This window comes from Blennius ocellaris, assembly GCF_963422515.1.
Source record: "Blennius ocellaris genome assembly, chromosome: 14".
Lineage (NCBI taxonomy): Eukaryota > Metazoa > Chordata > Actinopteri > Blenniiformes > Blenniidae > Blennius > Blennius ocellaris.
In genome coordinates, this window is record NC_137663.1 from 26,331,151 (window position 1) to 26,356,150 (window position 25,000).

General features: G+C 49.1%; 2 protein-coding genes across 2 annotated transcripts in view; both read right to left on the minus strand.

Moving 5' to 3' along the window:
- Positions 1-15,991, minus strand: part of LOC308139630 (RNA-binding protein Nova-1-like) — a gene marked incomplete at its 3' end in the record, with an annotated part of 36,976 nt that extends 20,985 nt beyond the window's left edge. Inside the window, 2 exon segments of the mRNA XM_080509094.1 lie at positions 4,501-4,644; positions 15,516-15,991. Of these exon segments, the coding sequence (XP_080365220.1) occupies positions 4,501-4,644; positions 15,516-15,603 (232 nt within the window). The 5' untranslated portion in view covers positions 15,604-15,991.
- A 2,833-nt stretch (positions 15,992-18,824) lies between these two features.
- kptn (kaptin (actin binding protein)) overlaps positions 18,825-25,000 on the minus strand; it is a 16,384-nt gene continuing 10,208 nt past the window's right edge. Inside the window, exons 7-12 of the mRNA XM_080509095.1 lie at positions 24,394-24,500; positions 23,849-23,932; positions 23,689-23,752; positions 21,974-22,109; positions 21,368-21,553; positions 18,825-19,592 (exon numbers count right to left, since the gene is read on the minus strand). Coding sequence (XP_080365221.1) covers positions 19,476-19,592; positions 21,368-21,553; positions 21,974-22,109; positions 23,689-23,752; positions 23,849-23,932; positions 24,394-24,500 — 694 coding nt within the window. The 3' untranslated portion in view covers positions 18,825-19,475. The remainder of the gene's footprint in view (positions 19,593-21,367; positions 21,554-21,973; positions 22,110-23,688; positions 23,753-23,848; positions 23,933-24,393; positions 24,501-25,000) is intronic.

Here is a 25,000-nt window from a genome sequence, read left to right on the forward strand (position 1 = left end):
AAAAAAGAAGTGCGTACCTCGTATAAGGAATTTATTCATCATTACTTAGTTAAGAAATGTATATGAGAGTAAACGTCTGTTGTTTTACATCACAACAGTACCGACGGTTCCCGTCTGCGGAGTTTGAAAGCGTCATTTCATGCTCTGAGTGCACGCGTGTGAAAACTACAACCGGCGCTACTTGCTCGGAGAAAAAAACCCAAACATCTGTCGCTAATAAGCAGCGAGACGCCCGACACCTGTTATTTCTCCTCTGAGGCCTGAAGGACGAAACGCCGCCGTCCGTCCCCGCCGACGCTTCAACGTTCTGGCGAGGTGAGGGGAGGCGAGGCGAGGCGAGGGGAGGCAAGGCGGGGCGGGGCGAGGCGAGGCGGGGCGGGGCGGGGCGAGGGGAGGCGGGGCGAGGCGGGGCGAGGGGAGGCGAGGCGAGGCGAGGCGAGGCGAGGCGATGCGAGGGGAGGCGAGGCGGGGCGGGGCGAGGCGAGGTGGGGCGAGGCGAGGCGAGGGGAGGCGAGGCGAGGCGAGGGGAGGCGAGGCGAGGCGGGGCGAGGCGGGGCGGGGCGAGGCGAGGCGGGGCGGCGCGAGGCGAGGCGAGGCGGGGCGGCGCGAGGCGAGGCGGGGCGGGGCGCCACGGCGTCGCCATGATCATGTGATTTAACATGAATACAAGCATGTGACGACGTGACGGGAACGTCTGTGGGTCAATACAGTACAATATATTGTGCAGCCATTTCATAAACAGGATCTGGTCATTAAATTACAATAATCTTAATAATTGTGCCGATCGTGGTCGTCGGTACTGTTGTGATGTAAAACAACAGACGTTTACTCTCATATACATTTCTTAACTAAGTAATGATGAATAAATTCCTTATACAAGGTACGCACTTCTTTTTTCTTTTAAATTCAATTTGTGAGCCAAATATGTAAAATAATTATTATCGTTACTGAAACCGAGTAAATTGTGTGACAGTGCCTTGAAAAGTTGGAAAACTTTCTCATAATTTCAATGTAAAAAAATTTAAAAATAAAAAAAAGTGCTGTGAAAAGATAAACAGAGAAAAAGGAGCTGATAAAAGGAGATAAAATAAAAGTGAGATCCACCACCTTCTCCATCCAGGCACATTCATATGAGAACACAGGAAGTCCAGTGTTCAGGTAACTTATTTCATTTTTCTTACTTGATCAGATTCTTTTCCTTCCGTTAGTTGTTCATTAAACATTTAGTCCTTTAGCTCATGTTCATCCTCAACTTATTACATTTAATAATGCAGATTTATCACAAACGCACCATGCAGACTTTTGATCAAATAAAAATACAACCACAACTCAAACTTCAAGCCCCAGTCTGACTTTTTCTTTTTCTTTGTTCAGGAAAAACGACTTCATAGAGCCGAAAGACCAACGTCAGACTTTATAAATCAGAAGGTTTTTACAGCGGCACATGTTGAAAGGCTGATTTAAAGTTCCTCAAAGCAAACGGAAGGTAATTGAACCTCTTTGTCGTCGTCGCATGATAAATAATGATAAATAATGATAAATAATCAAATGAACCTGTTGCATTCTAGGTTTGACGACAATATTTCAACGGCACTAAACAGGAACGATATTCTTTATATATGATCTACTGATCTATTGGTGAAGAACAATAAACACTGGGATTTAATCTGAGTACCCACATGGAAAGAACCTATATGAGGATATATGCGCATATATGAAACATATAAGCAGTTCATATGCACATATATGACAATATATATGCTGCATACATGCGTATATATGCCACATATAGGCAAAATTTAGGTGCGTATATGTGAATATACAGGCCATATAGGTCTCCTGTACTGCTTCTTTATGTCCACACACACACACACACATATATATATATATATATATATATATCACTTTGGCAACTATCATACATTATCAAGGCAATAACTGAGAACTAACTAAAAAACAATTATGCAAGAAGAACATATAGGTGCATATATGCACACATATATACGTGCATATATGTACCGATACATATAATATAGGAAAACGGCCAATTTTATATATGTCACATATATTAAAAACCTATATCAAAACCTATATTAAAACATATATGTTTATATAGGTTCTTTCCATGTGGGTAACCAGGTGAAGACGTTGCTCATACAAGACGTTCTTATTAGAAAAAAAACACAAATAAACAGCGACCATCCATAACATTATGACCGAACCTCGTATCGATCATCCTCTTGCTACATGAACACGATGACCTGAGCAGCGCGGTGTCGTCTGATCGTCAGAGACTCGTCTGATCGTTAGAGACTCGTCTGTCAGAGACTCGTCTGATCGTCAGAGACTCGTCTGATCGTTAGAGACTCGTCTGATCGTCAGAGACTCGTCTGTCAGACGGTCCCTCACAGACCAGGCTTCACTCCTCTAGCGTTGATCCACGAGACTCTGATCCCTCCTGACGCCGCGGGCCAGGGACGCCACGCCCCCCCCCCCCCGAGACCCTCCGGCCCCGTGGTCCGTCTCCGGCTCACGCCTTCTTGCACCCCTTTATCCGTGGCTAACGGTTTTATCGGTGTGGCTGATGGTCCGTGTTTGCCGGTTGGTATTTCAGTGTTTGACGTTTTCATAATTGGAGTTCAGTCGGATGGCGCGGCGGTTGTCCGCCCACAATCCCTGGAACTTGTAAAATGTTTTCGGATCTTGAGGGTGATCAAGGCGTATCGAGTCAGATGCTCCCGGGGAGGATAGTTTAGCATGTTAACGCCAGTGGAAATCCCCAATCTGCGAGATCTCCGAACCAACCCAATCCAAGAGAAACTTGTCTTGTACCGGCGAGCGGTCGGTCGATCTGAAGCGCCACGTCATTATTCCGCGGTGGTCATATATTGTTCTGGCCGAACGATCTCCGGAGGGGAAGACGTCACACGGAAACATCCACGGAGCCGTTTGTTTGTGCGGCGCTGCCCGGATGTATTTCTCATGCGACACAAAGGTAATGTTCTGAGCAGGAGCGGCGCGAGGCGCAAGGCGCAGCGCCTCACAGCGTGCCGCATCCGCACACGCATCTAGTCCCTCAAGGACATAAAGATAATTAGGCCCAAAGTGTTTATGATTGCCGCGCGATTAAAACGGCCCGCAATTATTCCCGGTGAACCAAATGAAGGGGAAACGTCGAACGGCGCGCCGCTCCTCCGGGACGCGACGAGAAGGTGGAGCCTGGAGCCGCCGCGCGGAACGAGTCCACGTCTTAAACAAGTTCACTTCAAAACCACGACATCCATTTTTTTTTTTTTTTTTTTTTAAGGACTGATGTTGATCTGAGCTGCTCCGTGAAGCCGGTCGTCAAAATGGAGGTTTTTTCTTTTCTTTTCTGGCTTCCATATTTCTGAACATCGAGACCTGAGGAACCAGACGTTCCGACTCTCCACCGATTGCGAGAAACGTTATGATATTTATTTTTTCTGAGGCCAAAAGCTTCAGGACATTAGTGACCATGCCTGTTTTTTTTTTCTCAGACAAAAATAAATACGTCACAATTTTTTTTTTTTTTTTAATGGAAAAAGGGAAAAATAAAATAAGTGTGCAGATCCACACTGCGACTGGAAGCGTCTTAGTTCTTGGTTTAGGACGACAGGCACTCCACATCGGCCCACAGCCACACATTCTGCAAATAAATAACCGGATGACACACCTTTTTTGCAGATTTGAACCAGTTACCAGTTGAAATCACCTCCAAATTACAGCCTTCAGGGTAAATCTATTAGATGTATACATTTAGATTCATAGCAGAGCGACGCCACGAGTCCCTCTCATTGATTTAGCTGCAATTTTCCTCGTAAATCCTCGGACTGGATGCGCTCGTTTCACAACATGGCTGTCAGGGAATTGGGATGACATTTCTTCTACCCTCTCAGTGATAGAAAATATAAATATCCGGGCTGCAGACGCTTTACCGAATATCTTGGCTTTCTGGCTGCGCCGCGTTCAGCCACGTTCACACCGACAAGACGAGATACTCAGTGTCTCGAACCCCAATGATCGAATATATTCACAAAGCACGAAGCGGCATCCAATACAAAGCAGCACGCCGTGACACAAGACGTTGACAAGACGCATGAAGAGCCACCGACGGACAAAAGTGCAGGAACATTTTTTTCCTGCAGTCGGCCGATGGAGAAACGCGATTCGTCGCCTGAATGGCATTCTGGTCTCGTCACTGAGCCTGATCAGTTTCCACTCCCCTTCACATACGAGCTCGTCCGCAACTTGTCTTGTCTCAGTCACTGTCCCAGAGGACCGTTAGCAGAAAACGCTTGACGGTAGATCTATTCACTGTCCCAGAGCTCATTTTACGCCTCGATCACTGACTGTTCCTCAACCAGAGGCATGAGAGAACGACTTCAGACAGTCCATGAGAACTCAAATGGAAGTGAAACTAGCTGAGGTTTCGCTCAACAAGAGAATAATGAGTGGTTGTTTGATTGAGCTGGTGCTTACCTGGGTAGAAGTCTTTGGATTTGGACAGCTTGATGGTGGCGCCCGTCTCTTTCTGTAGCTGTACGATGGTCTGGCCGCCCTTGCCAATTATAGAGCCGGCTGCATAGCTGGGGATCAGCACCTTCAGGAAGTACTCACCCTCCTCTGGCGGGGCAAACACAAAAAGTGGGGAAGGGTCACAAGGCAGTTGTGCACACCAGACGAGTCACAATGGGAATGTTTAGTGTCGACGTACTGGTGGAAAAGCAATAATGTCTGTTTTTCTCGAGAAGGGAGGGACGGTGTGATAGCTTTCAGTGGTTCCACATTTTTCTGGTGACACGTCCTGTGTCCCGTCCCAGATTCTGCTAGAGTAAACGGTGACCTCCTTTCCAGTCTGCGGAGGTCTAATTTTAACTGTTTTCAAGGAGTTTTAGCAACCTCAGACTAAATGCAAACGCTAAGCTCGGTGGCAATAAAACGCCGAGCTGGAGCGAATTCTTCCACGTGAATGTGATACGAGAAAGTTTACACTCAAGGGGACCAACACACAAACTCATTAGTCATGCCGTTCATGGGTGCCAACGCAGAGAGAGCCTTCGTAATTACCAGACGTGTGGAGAACATATGGGAACCAATCCCACAGATTTGTTCGAAGGGTTCAAAGCCAAGATGGTCTAAATCTCCTCCATTTTGGAAAGGGGCTCGGGGGGTTTACAGGGGCTTGTAGCCGTCGCTGACTGACAGCAGGTCAGTTTAGAAGAAATATGTAGCCGAGCACATTTCTCCCTTTAAGCTGGCAACTTGTTTTTTTTTTTTTTCCCCTGCAATTCCAATTAGGAATTAATCGACGGTAAACAGCGCAAAGTGTTCTCCTAAGAAAAACCCTGAATCACATCGCAATCGAGTAAAAAGCAACCGAGCACAAAGCAAAGCATGGACCCAGATACAATTAAACACCCTGCCAAGACGGCGTCACAAATACTATATTTATAGACGCGCGGTGGTTGGGTTTACCCGGCGTCCTCGGTCTACGGACGGAATCGTGGCCAAGCGCTCGGATACGGCGCCGATACAAATGATCTCCCCTGCAAAGCTCCGTCGGTTGCAATGACGTCATGTTCGACTCCGTCCAGCTGCCTTGCAGGTGACGTCACTGGAGGGGGTAAGGCGTGGGGACGCTGAGACGAGACCCCCCCCCCCCCCCCCCCCCCCCCCCGCTACGTTTCTCCAGCGCCACGCGAGTCAGGTTGTGGTTTGGTCTGGATGCATGTCACTACAGGGTGTCAGACTGGTGGAGGGGGCGGGGGGGTGAGGTGTAGCTCGGTGGAGAGATGTGGACGGGTGGGTTGATGGGTTGCTGGAAGACGGTGGACCCCCACCCCACCCCCCTACCCCTACCCACCCCGCCCCCCTGCACCGAGACCCACCTGTTGCCTCCGTGATGCATTCATTACAGCGAGAAGTGAATGAACATGGCACTGTGACATCAAGGAATTTCACACCCTTATTTTCTTCTCCTTATTGCATTAATATGCCCATCATGCTTCATTCAACCCCCCCCCCCCGACAAATATGCAGACAATGATTGTCGATGCAATATGTCTTTTGATTAGGATTAATTAGCCACGCACTCAGGTGGTGGTGGTGGTGGTGGTGGGGGGGCAAAATTCGCACGCATGGACGTCATCAGAAAGCTTGTAAAACTGAGCAGCTGCTCATTCTATCATAAAACAAAAGGATGTGAGGGTATATCTCGACCCACAACTCGCTCCCTCCGCCGTCGTTTGGCGCTTGGATCCCTGTGCTACAAGGCAGTCGGCTGCCTGTTTCCCCACAACCAACAACAATAAATGACCTTGGTGGGAAAAGAAATAACGATCGTTCACGACCGACTGAGGCTCTCGAGCCCTCTGACGGCGACACGGTCGGGGATGCTCATTCACTGGCTCGCAGGATCCCAACATCCGAAAAGGACCTGTTGTTGACAAGACGAGCCCAAACCCACTGCGTAACTTTCTGCTCGTCTCCAGCCAGAGTAAAAAACCCAGCGGGAGGGGAGGCGGTGGTGGTGGTGGTGGTGATGGTGGTGGGGGTGGTGGGGGTGGGGGGGTGGTGGGCTGGGTTGAGGAAGCCACTGAGATCCCCTCCGTCGCCCTCGCAGCCACGTTTGCTGTCATTAGTCAATAATTAATTCCGTCCTAGTGTCTGAGATCACAGTAACAGGTTTTAATGGCGTCATGTGGCAGAGTAAACATGGCAATCTGTTGCTGCGATCCGCCAGGGGAACGGGAGCAGTGGGGCACCGCGGGGGAAGCCGAGCCAGCGGGGTGTGAGTTCGAAACCCCTCCGGCTTCAGACGTTTGGACGGGCAGGCTCGGAGGCGAGGAGCCGGCTCAGAGCCACAATGTGTTCAGTTAAGTCACCGGGAGATGGGGGGGGGGAGAGGAAGAGAGGAGGAGGGGGGTGGGGGGGGTCAGGAGGAACTGCCTTGTGACCGTCCTCCCCTCCTTCTCACCACTACCCCTCCAAGTACCCATTCTGCATTTCAATGGACTAACCTGCTCCTGGCAAGCGGCAAGGACAACGGAACAAGAAGAGAGAGAGAAAAAAAAAAAAAAAAAAAAAAAAAAACCCTCCTCACAAGCCGTAACGGACAAATTGAGCTGCCGGTGTGTGAAATGACACGTTAGTCCAGCGTGATGGATCAACTCAACAAGTCAGACAAAAAAAAAAAAAAAAAAGAAAGAAATGAGAAAAGAAAAAAAAAAGAAAAGAGTTTGAGGCGCTTACCCATTCTGAGATCTGCTGCTGCTCAAGTCCTCCGTCAGATCGCCATCAATGCCGGGACACAATCTCTAATGGGGATCCGAACATTAGCCTCGGCATAGGTGCAATGGGTAGCGGTGTTCAGGAATGCGGCCAAGTCGACCTTTTTTCCAACGAGGTCTAATTCATCGGCGGGTGCGAGGAGGAGGAGGAGGAGGAGGAGGAGGAAGAGGAGGAAGAGGAGGAGGAGGAGGAGGAGGAGGAAGGGGAAAAAAAAGGAAAAAAGAAAGGAGATTTTCACCGCAGCATCCGAGCCATGCCTGCAGCCGGCCAGAGCCCCAATTGTCTGAGAAAATGCTAATGCGGGGCTCTCGGTGTTTTCAGTGAACGACGGCACGCATTGTTCGAGCCTGCATCGGTTTGAAGGGGGGGGTCTTCCCTGCCGCATCACCCTTTTCACTGCTCTCATCCATATTCATCGAGTGGCCCGTCCGTCTGCGGCGCGGCGGCGGGACTGACGCCTCCGCCGGCCAATGGGCTGCCTCCTCGCCGCCGCCGCGTCACGTTCCCCGCCCACCCCCCGCCCGCCCCCACCCTCCCACCCCCACCGGAGCCGGGCCCAAAAAGATTGAATTTTCTCCACGTCGCTCCGCCTCTTTTGACGCAGCACTATAAAGTACGGCAGTCCATTCACTCACTCGCTCACTTTTTCCTTTTTTTTTTTTTTTCCCACCTCCCTCCTCTTTCTCTTTTTTTTTCGCAGAAAAAGTGACAAAAGGTGAAGCGGCCGGGGCGGCGGGGCGCCGGTGGAGGGTGGTGCTGGTGGTGGGGGTGGAGGGGTGGAGAAGCGCACGGCGTGACCTTCAGCGGCGGCCGGAGAGGTGTATGGATAACATAAGCAGTTGATGAAGGAGGTGACGGAGGAGGAGGAGGAGGAGGAGGAGGAGGAGGAGGAGGAGTGATCCGAGACGGCGTGCCTTACGCCACCCACCCCTCCTTTCCGCCGTTTCCCCCCCACCCCCAATCCCTTAGACGGCCATGTTTGAGAGGGCGGAGGGGCTCATCAACCATTGCAAATGGCAGTGCCGCAGAATGGTGGAGGGGGGGGGCGATGGAGCCAATCACTACGCCTATAAATCTCTACGCCGAGAGGTGTCTTAAGTGACTGCATGTGTGTAAAGAAGCTGCAATGTGTGTGTGTGTTTACCGGCGTGTGGTTCTATCTGGAGAACCTTTTCTTCTCCTCCACAAATCAAACCTTTGGCCCTGCTTTTTTCTTTTTTTTCTCTCCTGGACGAGACGCCCTGTAGAAGATTCTAGCAGAGCCACAATCAGAGATGCTTCTGTTGTAAAGACACAGCTTCCCTCCAGACTCCACTCCCCCTCTCCACCACTCTATCCATCTCTACTCTCTCTCTCTCTCTTTGCTTTTCTGCTCTGTCTTCATTTCTATCGCTCCCTCTCGTCCCTCTCTTTCGCTGCCACCTGGCAAATTCACAGTCCGCTCACGTCACACCGCTCTGCAAGGGCACCTGTGTCCTTCCCACCGAAAATATATTAAAACAACCCACACCGACGCGGCTCACATTCCTGTGCCAACCTTTCCATTAGCGACATTACGAGATCATACCTAATCCCTCGGCCACGCAGCCTCTTGGAAGCCACATGCTTCGCCGGCGGCGCCGAGCTGCGGGTTCGGCTAATTAGGAAGGGGGGATGAATGAAAGATGTTGGTTTTGAGCAGAGAAGGGCAGAGCTGATAAAAGAGGAGTAATTTCCCCTCATTCAGTGTCCACAGCTCTTAAAGCACAATGAGGGTGGGGGGGGGGGGGGGGGGTGGAGGGAGGAGGAGGGGGGAGGGGGGTGCTTGGCTTTTGAAAGAGCACGGGGGCTTTCATCTCTTTGTTGTAACTGCCAGTCATGTTAATGATCGGTTCGGTAGGAATAACGTGATCAATATCAGCCGTGGTGGAGGGGCTGGTGATTACAGGGGTGGCGGAGGACTATCAGCCTGTCACCCGCCAACTGCCACCCGGCGCTGCGGCTTTTCATCCCGGTGCCACGATATGGAATTCAAACGAACGCGAGTCGACGGCAGGAGGTTTCCCGCGCCGCGAGGAAACACACGTATGCAAACATCTGGTCCATGTGCTGGAAGTTAAAAGGGTCCAAATGTGCATTTCAACCTGCCAGACGGGATAAATTCACCTTCAAACATCGACGTGTTGCAGTTCGTCACAGGGACCCACAGCTTGGCGGCTCGTCTTTCGCCTGCAGGAGTTCGAGAAAGACGAACAAGCAAGAGCTAAAAACTAAAGGCCTGAAAACTAAAATCTAGGATTTTTTTTTTAAAGAAAAATTTAAGGTTTTGGTTCGATTTTTTTCTCAATGCACTTAAAAATAACTGTGGACTTTGGATATATTGTCAAAACTACAACTTTATCTTGCCGATAGCGAGTACTGATGGCAGTACTTGTTAAACTCCATACATGTTAATGTAAACTGATGAATGATGTTGAGCAAACGACCGGTTGAAATGTGGTTCCACTGGTGTCTGAACCAGGTTTCATCTCCTCTTGATATTTAGGCAGAATGAAATTTACAGTCTGTCTGACTTCTGTCATTTTCTGCAGTTGTATAAATAAAGATGTTGCGGGATACTTTTTCAATGGAGGAACCTCTTAAACAGTTTAAATAGACTGAACTATAGTAGAACTGAAATGCCACCAGTGACAAAATGGATAGAACGGCAGACTGGTCGTCAAAAAAAATCCAGTTTTTGAGCATTTATTGACGGTACCTCAGGACACGGAGGTACCCAGAGGTATCCAGAGGTATCTAGAGGTACCCAGCGGTATCCAGAGGTATCCAGAGGTATCCAGAAGTATCTAGAGGTACCCAGAGGTATCCAGAGGTATCCAGAGGTATCCAGAGGGACCCAGAGGTATCTAGAGGTACCCAGAGGTATCCAGAGGGACCCAGAGGGACCCAGAGGTATCCAGAGGTACCCAGAGGTATCTAGAGGTACCCAGAGGGACCCAGAGGTATCCAGGGGTACCCAGAGGTATCTATAGGTATCCAGAGGTATCCAGAGGTACCCAGAGGTATCTAGAGGTACCCAGAGGTATCCACATAGCAAGTCTAAAAACAGGAAGACTCCAGAAGACTTAGGAATACACGAGGGGTAACGCAGGACGTCTCCACACAAAGACAATCGGGCAACGGAAACGTGAGCGAAAGGGTTTTATCTCTCCAGGGGAGCAGAAGACACAAGTAAAACACAATTAGAGAGGGAGAATCGACAGTGTGCAGCAACATGGACGCTGGTTTTTGTTCTGAAATTCCTAAAAAAAAAAAAAGAAATAAGCACTATTGCCATAGCGACGGTACGATGTAGAGCCACTTGATTCAGTTTCCTGTCCACCTCTACCCGGCGCCGTCTCAGAGAAACTGCTTATTTTTACATCTCTATTTATAACCATTAATTACGTTCAGGGGCGCCGGCGTACGTACATCCAACCAGCCGTGTTTCTGTCGCGAAGCCAAGCCGTCTCGTTTCCCCGCTTTGGCTTGAAAAAGCGAAATCCGCCCTCAAAAGTGACGTTTTCCCACTTCTTTCGCATCTTTACATATTTCTTCCTTTCAAATGTTCTTCCCGTGGCCAATTTTCCCCGTCACATATTCACCGAGAAAAGTACATTTTGAAAGACCCTACGAAAGCGGCAATCACGGTTCTCCCATTCAGAAGGCTCAACTCCATTTAATGGAACGTTTGCACCTTCCACTGCAGGGAACCCGAGGTTTTCTTGGGTAGTTTCTACGGCTGGCGAAGAGCCAACGCACATTCGGGCTCCAGACTTTAAATAGTTCCGAGGTGTTAACGTGGGACGTTTTAGGCCCCTGATGAACTCGTAACCTGTTCAGGACGTGACCCGAGGCTCCGGCTGGAGGGATGAATGAATGAATGAATGAATGAATGAATGAATGAATGAAGGGAACCTTCAGCGCCTCGTTATCTGCATCCTGCCGTCCAGGAGTAAAGAAAATGTAAACGTTTCGTCTTCTATAGAAAATAATCCTGCAGAAGAGATGACCCCCTCCCCCAACCTAACCCCCCCCCCCCCCCCCAAGGGTTCAGATGGGAATAATAAAAAAGGTGATTCCTCGTTGGTTGTTGTGACGATCAGGTATTCTGTACAGACGGGAGCCATCCAACCTCCATACAGCCTCCATACAGCCTCCATACAGCCTCCATCCAACCTCCATACAGCCTCCATCTAGCCTCCATCCGGCCTCCATCCAATCTCCATACAGCCTCCATACAGCCTCCATCCAACCTCCATACAGCCTCCATCTAGCCTCCATCCGGCCTCCATCCAACCTCCATCCAGCCTCCATACAGCCTCCATCTAGCCTCCATCCGGCCTCCATCCAATCTCCATACAGCCTCCATCCAACCTCCATACAGCCTCCATACAGCCTCCATCTAGCCTCCATCCGGCCTCCATCCAATCTCCAAACAGCCTCCATCCAACCTCCATACAGCCTCCATACAGCCTCCATCCAACCTCCATACAGCCTCCATCCGGCCTCCATCCAATCTCCATACAGCCTCCATCCAACCTCCATACAGCCTCCATCCAACCTCCATCCAGCCTCCATCCGGCCTCCAACCAGCCTCCATCCAACCTCCATCCAGCCTCCATCCGGCCTCCCTACAGCCTCCATCCAACCTCCATCCAACCTCCATCCAGCCTCCATCCAGCCTCCATTAGCCATTAGCCATTAGCACGTCGTTCATCGTGCCTCTTCAGCCTGATGGAACCGAGGCAGAAACGTCTTAAAAAGAACAAGGAGCCGCGTCGGTAGAAGCGCGGTGCCGTTACAGGAGCGGCCGAACGAAGCTGCCGGTGAGAATTATGTTTTCAAGCACTTCCTAAGATTTTTCCCAATGTAATCTCACGGCGCCGGGCCTGAATGTCGGGTGTGAGGATTCAGCGGCGTGGTGGAATCGTTCCCGCCATGCGCTGACGGGAGGACCCACTGGAGGTTGGGTCTGTTCTGAAACACTACCACCAGGCCCCCCACCCGACCACCCCCCCCTCCAATGCTTGAAATTACTTTTTTTGGCTGCGCGGCAAGGTGCAGCCAAACCACGCTCGGGCCTGTCAGAAATCTGATGTAACGCCGCCGTTCTGCGGTTGGGACACAAAGACAAGAGGAAAATCTGGGGAACATATGGTGGAGGGACGGCGACTCTCTGCAGGCGGCTAATTAACATTAACTTCCCGGATAAGTGGTCCCCGTGAGCCGCGGATCAGCAGCCGGAGTAAGACGTACCGGAATCAGCCTTCATCCTCACACTTCCCGACGAAGTCGTGAAGCAAACGCGCCTCGTTTGTCTCAAACAAACTCGGCGCCGCGCGCTGAAATTACTTTGAGGGTCCGTCTTCACCAGGAACCTGCTTCACATGAACCAGATGTCCACAGTGAGTCACAGCGCCCCCTAAAGGCCTGGCATGTGAAAAAAACATTCCGTGGTGTGGACGTACCCTCAGTTTCAGTGAGAATTTCCTCCAGCGGTGTGACGAACATCGATAAAAACACGTACCAGATCCCGAGACCCGACAAATAACCCCGGTTTAAGAGGAACCGGGGCTCCGAGTGGCGACGCCCCTGAAGGGGCTGCAGATTTATCACCCGGTGGGTTTTTCCTGCCGTGACGTCGGTGCCGAGAGGCGAGACGCCCGACGCCCCGGTCGGTCGGATCGATGCCGCAAATCTGCGATACGCCACTGAAATATCACTTCATCGGGGTCAATCTCGACAAAGGAGAATCCACTGTGAGCTGTGACTGCAGGAGTCTATACCGGGGCCACCGTGACGGCGTGGCGCCTCGCTTTTTGAAGGTTTTCGCTCGCGTGATTAAAAAAATTAAGTTGACGATGAATCGCAAGAGCAGAACAAGCAGAGAGTAAATGCAATTTTTTTTTTTTGTTGAGTAAAAAGTAATGTCAATATAATGGAGGCAACAGTTCTATATGTATCTTACCTGATTTTTTTTTTACACATCAACTCGTGGATTTCATTGTATCTGGATCACAAAAGGTGCCGGCAGTATATTTTTGAATTAGAGATAATATTTTTCAATCTTGGCGTTCAGCTTAACCCTTAGATGCCCAGGCGGGGTCACAAATGACCCCACGGGTTGTTATTCTTCAACATCTTTAAAATGAAAAGTTGTAATATATTCATATTCCAGGTATTCCTCAAAAAACATGTTTATGACATGAGGCCATTTGCATTTTTATTAATTTTTTCATTCATTTTAAGAAATTGCAGTTTTTGTATCACTATACTTTTGTAACACAGATGTGTAAGTGGGACTGTCAGAGTTGCTAAGAATTAAGTTTCATAGAAGAGTCCATAGGAACTGCTTGGGGTCATGATACAAAAACTGGAATTTCTTAAAATTAATGAAAAAATAAATGAAAATGCAAATGGTCTCATGTCACAAACATGTTTTATGAGGAATACCTAGAATATGAAAATATTACAAGCCTTTGTTTTAAAGATTTTGAAGAATAACAACCCAGTATACTGTAAAAACACATTGATTTGAATTGGGGTGATTTTTGACCCCACTTGTGGACGAGTGGAGGAACTGGTAGGTTGTGCAACCAAGGGTTAAACATGTTGAATTGTTTACGTCCCCAATAAACCAGTGACGACGTGAAAACGACTTTTACAGCACGTGTTTCTACCACAATACCCATTAAAAGTGTGATATACTTCCTTGATATGATCCTGGACGATAATACGTTTGTGGCTGAAATGGTGAAATGTGTTGTCTTTTTGTAGGAAACTTACACATCTTACTGGAGTTTGACTCTCTAATAGCAAGCTGGAAAAAATAACCAGGGACAACATGCAAACTGCACAGAAACTAAATCAGCCCAGAACTGAAGCCGAGGCGACAGAACCTTCATGTGTTTACCTGGAATATCTGTCAGTGGCGATAAATCACAATGCATCACCCATTTATGTATTTATGTGTTGATTTGTGTTTCAACGACGGCCGTGAACTAAGAAATAAACAACAGTTACGGCTTTCTCGAGAGTTTAATCAACGTTTTTACGGCTGTAGAGATGATTTATTTGGGCGTTTAGTCGCGATTTTTTACGATTTTCCAAACGTGTTGGTGTTTGTCTTTCCGCGCCGGCGTTGTCGTCTTGTGTTTCCTCCTAATGGCAGGGAAATACTCACACTTACTGCCAGCAGCACAATTACTAAGCTTCTTAGCGTGGAGAAAATGATGTGCAGAGTTTCTCTGTGTCTGTGTGTCGGTCAACGCTTCGTCTTTTCTTGTTGACAAAACAACAGCAGAGGCTCGTCTGAGTGTCTAGAAACATCGTCAGCTGAAACCAGACGTGAGCTTTGAAGCACTTTTCTCTCAGTTTTGCTCACGTGACCATAAAACTGTTCATTCCTGATGGAACTCCTTGTTTCCTTTTGTTTGCTTCACTTGTCTGCAGATGGAACTCAGCTGCTCCCCAACAGGGCTGGAGGGGGGGGTGGAAGGGGGGGGGGGGGGGGGGGGGGGAGCACATGGTCTCTGATATGAGTCAATTCAGTATTTCTTTCCATTCCTGGTCTGGAGCTCCCAGATCCTGAGATCCAGGGTCTGAAGCTGGAGATGAAAGATTCTTCTGACATTTCTTGATGTATTGATTGTTTTTTAACTCTTTGTTACCTGTAAACAAAGGCCTTTCTGATGACTCCTCACAATGATATGCAAATGAGTGTGTGTGTGTGTGTGTGTGTGTGTGTGTGTGTGTGTGTGTGTGTGTGTGTGTGTGTGTGTGTGTGTGTGTAGCACGGGGGAGGGGAGGGGGGGGCTGCTGGAGAGATCATGTGGCCACTTGATCACATAGATCATTTCTCCAGGATTCCTCCAGATGTGGAGGTGACGGGGTTTAGATTTAACGCTGAGGAGGCCTCCCCCTCTTTCTCTTTCTCTCTCTCCCGCTCTCTCTCTCTCTCTCTCTCTCCCTCCCTCCCTCTCTCTGAAGTAACAGCCATATAAACACAGCCCGGTGTTCCCCGGTTCCAGGCGCACAGGTGCTGCACGTTCCAGCCCGGCCAGCGGGTCAGGTCCCCCCCCCCCCCCCCCCCCCCCCCCTCCCGCCCCCACCCCACCACCACCACGGCCGCAGCTCGACACCGTGGAGGCGCCCGGAGCCGCCGGGCTCCCCCCGCGTCTTACCTCCGGTGTTGGTGCGCTTGGTGCAGCCGGCCTCCTCGCTCGGAGTTTCCAGCGGGCGTTTGCGGGAGTCCGGGCTGTCCGCCTCCATGGGGGGGGGCTGCTGCTGCTCCTGCTCCTGCTCCTGCTCCTGCTGCTGCAGGCTGTTGGAGGCTCGGGGTGGAGTAAATCCCGTTAAGATCCACGGCTGCTGCTCCTCCACCACCACCGGCCATCATCATCTTTCTTTTCCCGGGGAGCTGAAGAAGAACTGCGCGCTGTGCCTCCGCCTCGCTGCCGCTGCGCTCCTCACCTCCTCCACATGGCGCACAACGATATTAACTAGTTCTTTTTCTTTTTTTGTTTTTTTTTTTTTCTGAAGCGGTCTCCGGGGGATCAAAATGTCAGGCTATACACGGGGATCCTCTTTCCTTCTGCTCACAGGGCTAAATATAAAAAGCCCATTGAGTGAGACGCGGCTGGTTCTTTGCGCTCCGGCGGCTGCGTCCTTTATTGTTGACGCGCAAAACAAGCCGGGGAAAAAAGAAGAAGAAGAAGGAGAAGGAGGAGAAGGAGGAGAAGGAGGAGAAGCCTGAGCGGAATAAGATCCGCCGTGAGGACAAGTGCAGCAGAAGATTGAGGAAAAAAAAGAAAATAAAGGCTTCCTCAACTTATCTGCACGCGCTCTGTTCTCCGGAGCGACGCGTGCGGCTGTTGTTGTTGCTTTGTGGCGCGAGGAGGAGGAGGAGGTGGAGGAGGAGGTGGAGGAGGAGGAGAGGAGGAGGAGGAGGTAGAGGAGAGGTGGAGGAGAGGTGGAGGAGAGGAGGAGGAGGAAGAGGAGTTGGTGGTGGAAGAGGAGGAGAGGTGGAGGAGAAGGAGGTGGAGGAGGAGGAGGGGGAGAGGAGAGGAGGAGGAGGTGGAGGAGTTGGTGGTGGTGGAGGAGAGATGAAGAAGGAGGAGGAGGTGGAGAAGGAGAAGGAGGTGGTGGTGGAGGAGAAGGAGGAGGAGAGGAGGTGGTGGTGGAGGAGGAGGAGGAGAGGTGGATGAGGAGGAGAGGTGGAGAAGGAGGTGGTGGTGGAGGAGAGGTGGAAGAGGAGGAGAGGAGTTGGAGGAGGAGGTGGTGGTGGAGGAGAAGGAGGAGGAGAGGAGGTGGTGGTGGAGGAGGTGGAGGAGAGGTGGAAGAGGAGGAGAGGAGTTGGAGGAGGAGGTGGTGGTGGAGAAGGAGAGGTGGAAGAGGAGGAGAGGAGTTGGAGGAGGAGGAGGTGGTCGTGGATGAGAAGGAGGAGGAGGAGCGGTGGAGGAAGACCAGCAGAAACACTCCACTCTCCTCCACCTCTCCTCCTCCTCCACCTCTCCTCCTCCTCCACCTCTCCTCCTCCTCCACCTCTCCTCCTCCTCCACCCCTCCCCCTCAGACACGCTGGACTCACACCTCCTCCACCTCCTCCCGGCTCTTCACCTCCTCTTCACGCACGTTTTGTCCTCAACTTAGAAACAACCAGAAACATTCGATGATAACAAGTCGTTTCCTCCGCTGCATTAAACTGCATTGAGCTTTAATGAGGAAAAACTAATATTGGAGTTATTTTGACTTTGGTCACAATGAGAGACACACAAACTTTAGGAATGTCACACTGCAGTAGGTTTAATAAGAATACTTTCCTCAACACACTCAGATTTGTGTAACAGCAGCAAATAGTCACACCTGCAATATGAAAGTCAAAAGAGAAATAAACCTGTTTAATCCTCGGTAGAGTGAATCTCTGCTCAACACTTTCCTCTGAGTCTCAACCTATAATCTTCACTGAATCTGGATTCTGGTCAATTCAAATAACTTTATTCATCCCTGGTAGGAGCAGTTCAACAGCCACACTGAGCAGATCGTGTAAAAGCGTCGAAACACCGGAAACCCACATAATAAATGTCGTAAATGCTTCATTCGATTCTTCATATAAAGTGAATTTGTGGTGAAAGTCTGGTGGTCAGAAGGCGAGAGGAGGCCCGGGTCTCCTCTGGGTTCTGGTCTACATCCTGCTGGGCTGCTGGACTTCACAAGTGTTAACACGGCTAACGGAGGAGGAGGTGGAGGTGGTGGAGGAGAGGTGGTGGAGGAGAGGTGGTGGTGGAGGAGGTGGAGGAGGAGGAGAGCTGGTGGTGGAGGAGGAGGTGGAGATGTGGTGGTGGAGGAGGAGGAGAGGTGGTGGTGGAGAGGAAAAGGAGGAGGAGAGGTGGTGGTGGAGGAGGAGGAGGAGGTGGAGGAGGTGGAGGAGGGGGAGAGGTGACGGAGAGGAGTCGGAGGAGGAGAAGGAGGTGGAGAGGAGAAGGAGGAGAGCTGGTGGTGGAGGAGGAGGAGGAGAGGTGGAGGAGGAGGTGGAGGAGGAGGAAGACGAGGTGGAGGAGAGGTGGAAGAGGAGGAGGCGGAAGAGAGGAGGGGGAGAGGTGACGGAGAGGAGTCGGAGGAGGAGAAGGAGGTGGAGAGGAGAAGGAGGAGAGCTGGTGGTGGAGGAGGAGGAGGAGAGGTGGAGGAGAGGTGGAGGAGGAGGAGGAGGAGGAAGACGAGGTGGAGGAGAGGTGGAAGAGGAGGAGGAGGAGGAGAGGTAGAGGAGGTGGAGGAGAGGTGGAGGAGGAGGAGGCGGAAGAGAGGAGGAGGAGAGGAGGAGGTGGTGGAGGAGGAGAGGTGGAGGAGGAGGAAGATGAGGTGGAGGAGGAGGAGGAGAGGAAGAGGATAGGAGGAGGACCAGCAGACCCCCCCCCCCCCCCCCCCCACCCACCACCACCACCCACCACCCTGATTGTCAGAAACTGAGACAATTCAACTAATAAACTATTAATTACCAGCTTTTTCCATGAACAACTCCTCAGGCAGCCTCTGGACTGATAATCTGCTCCAGATCGGGCTGAGTTTGGGCTGTTGGGGGGGGTCTGGGGGGGGGGGGGGTGTGAGGAAGGTGGGTGGGTGGGGGGGTGAGGAAGGCGGGGGGGGGGGGGTGTTAACCTGCTGTGGGTCTCAAACCTGAGAAAGTCTCTGTAAGGTGCAGGAGGCAGAACGTGGAGGACGTCAGGATCTTCAGCTGCTGGGGGGGTGGTGTTGGGGGGGGGGGGGGATCCGTCATGGATCCAAACCTTTGAACCCCCCCGGTGGCCTCGCCTCACTCCCAGGATCAAGTTATAATAAAGGCATTAGAGCTGGAACAACTGGACGATTTACACTCCGACGGAGGAGAATTACCAGCTGTTTCCATGATGGAACTCGTTTTGGGGGGGGGGGGTTAAAGGGGTGGGGGGGTGGGGGGTGGGGGGGGGCTGGACCCGGCTGTTCGGGACCTCGTGACAGAACTCGGGTCTGTTTGGACTTAATGTGATGATTTCTTTGTTTTTTTCAACCTGCTGTTTTCTCACAGGACAGAATGTCGTTTAACTTTCTGCCTCCAGGTTTGATTCTAACAGGAACATGTGGAGCAGATCTGTTTAATCATTATTTACTTATTTTATTGACTTCAGCAGTTTGATCCGAACATTTAATGTCTTAATAGAGTTTCCTACGAACACTTCACGGATCAGATTTCAGAAAAACCGAAAATCACCGAGGGAAAAAAAAGGTGAGAAAAAGATAATTGATCCGTTTTCTGAGGCTAATTTGCTTTTGATGTTCAGTTTTACTTCTTTATTGAGGCGCGGCTGCAGGAGGTTGATGCTGGTGTCAAATTACACAGCTTTCTGGAAACACATCCATCGTAAAATAAAAGGGGTTTGTAATTAAAACGAGAAGAAGAGAGTGGATGTGAGCTGTGTCCGGGTTTCCGGTGTGACTGGAGGACGTCTCACTGAAAACCAGGAGACAAAGATGGAGGAGCAGGACAGAACGTCTCGTTTCTTCTTCTTTCCACACAAACCCCAGAGAAAATCCTCCACTCGGCACTTTTAATTAAGACAAACACTCCAGTCGGAGCCGCTGGGACTCGCAGGTGAAAAACAAAACGTCTCGTTAATCCGGCGACGTCTCGTCTGGCGGAGCCTCGTCCCTCGTCTTCTTCACGGGCTGGACCGACTGTCTCCGACCGAGACGCTGGACCAGCAGGTCCGCGGTGCTGGTCAGGCTGTGCTGTGGACGCAGAGCAGGAAGTCCATCAGGACAGGAAGTCCATCAGGACAGGAAGTCAACTAGAACAGGAAGTCCATCAGGACAGGAAGTCAACTAGAACAGGAAGTCTATCATAACAGGAAGTCCACCAGAACAGGAAGTCTATCATAACAGGAAGTCCATCAGGACAGGAAGTCAACTAGAGCAGGAAGTCCATCAGGACAGGAAGTCAACTAGAACAGGAAGTCTATCATAACAGGAAGTCCACCAGAACAGGAAGTCTATCATAACAGGAAGTCCATCAGGACAGGAAGTCAACTAGAGCAGGAAGTCCATCAGGACAGGAAGTCAACTAGAGCAGGAAGTCCATCAGGACAGGAAGTCAACTAGAGCAGGAAGTCCATCAGGACAGGAAGTCAGTCAGGACAGGAAGTCCATCAGGACAGGAAGTCAACTAGAGCAGGAAGTCCATCAGGACAGGAAGTCAACTAGAACAGGAAGTCCATCAGGACAGGAAGTCAGTCAGGACAGGAAGTCCATCAGGACAGGAAGTCAACTAGAGCAGGAAGTCCATCAGGACAGGAAGTCAGTCAGGACAGGAAGTCAAGTAGAGCAGGAAGTCCATCAGGACAGGAAGTCAACCGGAACAGGAAGTGTTGTGTTTTTTCATTTGTGTTGTGTTTTTTCATTTGTTGTTGTGTTTAGTGATTTGTTGTTGTGTTTAGTGATTTGTTGTTGTGGTTTGCACTTCAGGGCCACCGTAGACATCTACTGTATAACTGTAACGCTAAACAATGAAACTGTAAATCCTTTGACCAAAGTCTAAAGTTCCTTTGCCTTCAGCTTTTTCCATTGAAGTCATTTAGATCGTCAGTCCCAGAGCATTTATTTCACATAAAACATTCTCAATGTTTCTCCTTTAATTCATCCAAAAGTCAGGATGTCTTAAACTTCCGGATTAAAAGTGCTTGTGAAGCTTCCTCTGCTTTGGCTGCAGTTCCCAGCGGCGGCCAGCAGAGGTCAGCCTCACTTCATCAATCCCCCTACAGCAGGGGTCAGCCTCACTTCATCAATCCCCCTACAGCAGGGGTCAGCCTCACTTCATCAATCCCCCTACAGCAGGGGGGCCACACTTTTTCAGCCTGCGAGCTACTTTATAAAACGACCAAGTCACAGTGATCCACCCACTACAAAAATGCAAAACATATATTTATTTTCAAATATATTGAGGATTCTTTATATGTACAATGTATAACGATGTACCTTGCAAAACCGTATGAGCTAATATTGTGCAACACGACAAAATTAACTATGAACATTCTTTGTAATTACCTGAGTTTACTTTGATGTTACTTTGATCTTTGGTATTGCGACGGTCGACTGGCAGACGAGACAAACGCACTTCGAAAATGACAGTGAAAAAAAAGTCCACCTCCCATTCCTCATGAAAGTGACACGTCTTCGTCTTCTCACTTGGTCCAGCCCCCCCCACTCATTTTTGGGGGGGGGCTTCAAATTTGAGGTAACTCGCTTGACTAGCTTGTTAGCTTCGCCACACTTAGCGTCGTCGTTTGCGCGGCGCGGTGACCTGAAGGTCAGAAACATTCAGCCGTCATCTGACGCTGCGTTCGGTCGTACTCGTGATTCGGAAAGGTAAATTCGTTTCATTACACCAGCGTCTATTTTTTTTTCTAATGTCATGCGATCTACTATTACGACCTTTGCGATCGACCGGTAGATCGCGATCGAGGTATTGAAGCACCGCTGCTCTACAGGTTCAAAGCTCATGTTAGTACCTGGAGGATGTGCAGGCCCTTCAGCGTGAGGACGGCCAGCTCCCTCACCCCGTCCCCCGTCAGGTCCAGGTAGATGACGGACAGAACCGGACTCTTGAAGCTCCGCCTCCACTGCAGCTGGAAGTGGCCGCCGCCGCCGCCGCCGCCGCCGCCACCCGCCGCCTGCAACTTGTAACAGAGGAGCTCCTGTGTGACAGGAAGGTGGAAAACACAATTAGGATTCAGTTATTATGACGTTAGAATCAGTGAAGTAAAGAGTCGACGTTTCATCGCTGGCCAACAAACGCAGGAGAGACTTTATCCATGTTTCTGTCGTTTTCTGGATTCTGTTTCTTGAAACCAAGAAGGAAACTTAACGAATCTTCTTGTTTTTAATTTGTGGAAATATCAGTTCTAATAATGTTTGACCATGAAAACGGGCAGATCTCGGTGTTAAATCCCGCCTTGGCAGCGTTTTCTAAACTGACCGGCGTGACGGAAAAGAACCAGGAACGACGGACCAGGGACAGCAGAGCCCCCCTGATGACCCACCCCCCGGTAACCCCCCCTGGTGACCCCCTCAACCCCCTGTTGACCCCCCCCCCGGTCCCCCCCCCGGTGACCCACCTGTCCATACGTTCCCAGCAGCACCTCCTTCTGACCGTCAAAGTCCAGGTCGAGGACGAGAGCACAGAGGACGGCGTCCCACTGGTCGCTCTCCGGGAGACAACTGGACAGAGACAGGCCGCGGTCCTGCACGTCCCTGGGACACACACACACACACACACACACACACACACACACACACACACACACACACACACACACACACACACACTTTGAAAATACCTTCACAGGAAACTGGAGATAAAATTGTGAAAAGAAATATTTATCTGATGTATTTTTACAGCTGTAAAGTTCGTGGATGAAAACAGCCACCAAAGGGAGTTTTTTTGAAAATCTGATTTTGCACAAAAACTAAATATGCTTCAAAGAGAATTACATTACTAACCTTTGACATATCCAAGACTGTAATATATTTTTAAAAAATCCAATATCCGATCACATTTTATATTGAAAATGAGTCATTTTGTGTGTATTTTTTCCCATTTCAGTGCCTGTATCATCTAAATGGGCATTTAAAGGGTTAATTTTGATTTTGATTTTTTTTATATTTGGTAGCTTTGATCAGGACTGAAGTTGATAAACAGATTTATGCAAAAAAAATTTGAAGAAATATTTATCCAATATATTTTTACAGGGGTCAAACAGCCACGAATGCCACATAAGGACGTTTTTTTGAAAATCTGATTTTGCACAAAAACTAAATATGCTTTAAAGTCAATTACATTACTAACCTTTAACATGTCCAAGACTGTAATAACATGTAAAAGAATTCCGATGTCCGATCACATTTTATATAAAAAATAGATAATTTTGCGTGTATTTTTTCCCATATCAGTGCCTTTCTTTTCTAAATTGGCATTTAAAGGGTTAATTTTTACTATTTTTAAAAAGAAATTTGGTAGTTTTGATTAGGACTGAGGTTGATTAACAGATTTATGCAAAAAAATTTGCAAAACATTTTTTGCCGATATATTTTTACAGCAGTCAAAGTTAGTGGAGGAAAACAGCCACGAACACCACCAAAGGGAGTTTGGGCATTTAAAGGGTTAATTAAAAATATATATTTTTAAATATTTGGTAGTTTTGATCAGGACTGAGGTTGATTAACAGATTTATGCAAAAAAAAGTCGAAAAAAATATTCATCTGATATAATTTTACGGCCGTCAAAGTTAGTGGATGAAAACAACCACGAACGCCACACAAGGAATATATATATATTTATATATTTAACTGGATTGTTTTTGTTGCTGTTGTATTTGACCTGTGTTGAAGATTCCTAATAAAAATAAGTAAAAAAAAAATTTCAAAATCAGTGTTTTCCACCATCATTTGGTGGGAAAAAGTTGATGAGAGGCTCCTCATAGAGATCAAAGGAGATTAGCGTCTGTTGCCATGGAGACGGATTTTGCAAAAAAAAAAAAATAATCACTCTAATGGCACGAAATTTTCAGGGAAGGTTAGTCTTTATCCGAGGACGGTCCCTTTAACTCTGGAGAGCGACTGGGTCAAAGGTCACGGTGGAGGTCACCTGAAGGTCAAAAACCTATTTCTGTCACAACGCGGTCACTTTTAGTCCGATCGACGCTGAGCCAGTGGCGACACGTTCGGCAGCGACGTCGTCACCGCGGTCAGGGGTTGGAGGTCAAAGGTCGGGGGCCGAGGCCCGCGCTCTACACTGCTACCGACCGTAGCGACGAAGCGTTGGGAGTCTGACCTGAAGATGACGGCCGTCTCCACGGTGCTGGTCACCAGGAGGTTGTAGCTCCGCCCCTCCGCACCTGCAGCACAACAACACAACAACACAACAACACAACGCCTGTTCAGCACACAGCCGCCCGTCCTGACGAGAAGGAAGCCACGTCAGAAGTTCTTACCGGCGTCGCCGCGGCAACTCAGGGGGAACAGGAGCACGGTGGAGACCGGACTGTCGAACTGGACCCGCCAGCTCTGCTCCACCTCTGGTCAACAACAACAACAACAACAACTGAAGAGTACAGTTACAACCACATACTTCTACCGCTGTGGTACCATTATTAGTAGTACTATTCACGAGTATCATACACTATTACACACTGTTATTATCTGTATTATTGTTATTATTATTATATAATGCCTACTTCTAATGGCTCTGCCACTGCACCTTACTATTTATTTATCTTGCTTTTATCTCGTGTTTATTTCTAAGTGCCCATGTTCCGTTCTGTGTTTTACTTTTTGTCTTATACCCAGATATTTTTATATTTTACTTTTATTTCTATTCTATTGTATTTTATAAAATTCATATGTACCAGATTGCTGCAACAAGACAATTTCCCTTGGGGATGAATAAAGTAGTTATCTATCTATCTATCCATCCATCTATCTATCTATCTATCCTCTCCACAGTCTCCTAACATGTGAGTCGGACCAGGAGCCTCACCTGGTCCGGCCTGGTCCACCAGCGCCAGGCCCACCACGCCGTTCTGACAGCCGAACACCGAGAGGCGCCGCCCACCGGCCGTACGCAACACGTCCAGCCAGAGCACGCTGTGGGGGGGGGGGGGGGGGGGGGGCGTATTAGTACCAAGAATATTCACCTGCAACTTTCAGCTTCAATCAGGTTAGGGTCAAACATGCCATGTGATTTTTTTTTTTTTTTTAAAGTATAAATATGAAAAGTGACAGAGGCGGATCTCAAAACACTTAGATTGCCAAAAATGACATTGAAAACCGGTCAGAATTTGACCCCCGACATTAATGCAATCTGTGGAGGTCACATGACGCGACGCCTTTCACAATAAAACAACGAGTCCAACTTATGTGAAGTGATGCTTTAGACACGTAAAGTCCAGATGATGACAAATTGTTTTAATCCTGACTGAGGTTTTTTTTTTGTTGCAAATATAATAATATCTGATTTCCTTTAATATGTATATTTCAGAATAGACTGGCGAATTCTTGCAAAAGGATCAAAAGAAGGAAAGACTTTAACATTTGTCCAAATCTGCAGTTTAATATGTTACGTTTGACTTGTTGGGCCTCCAGAG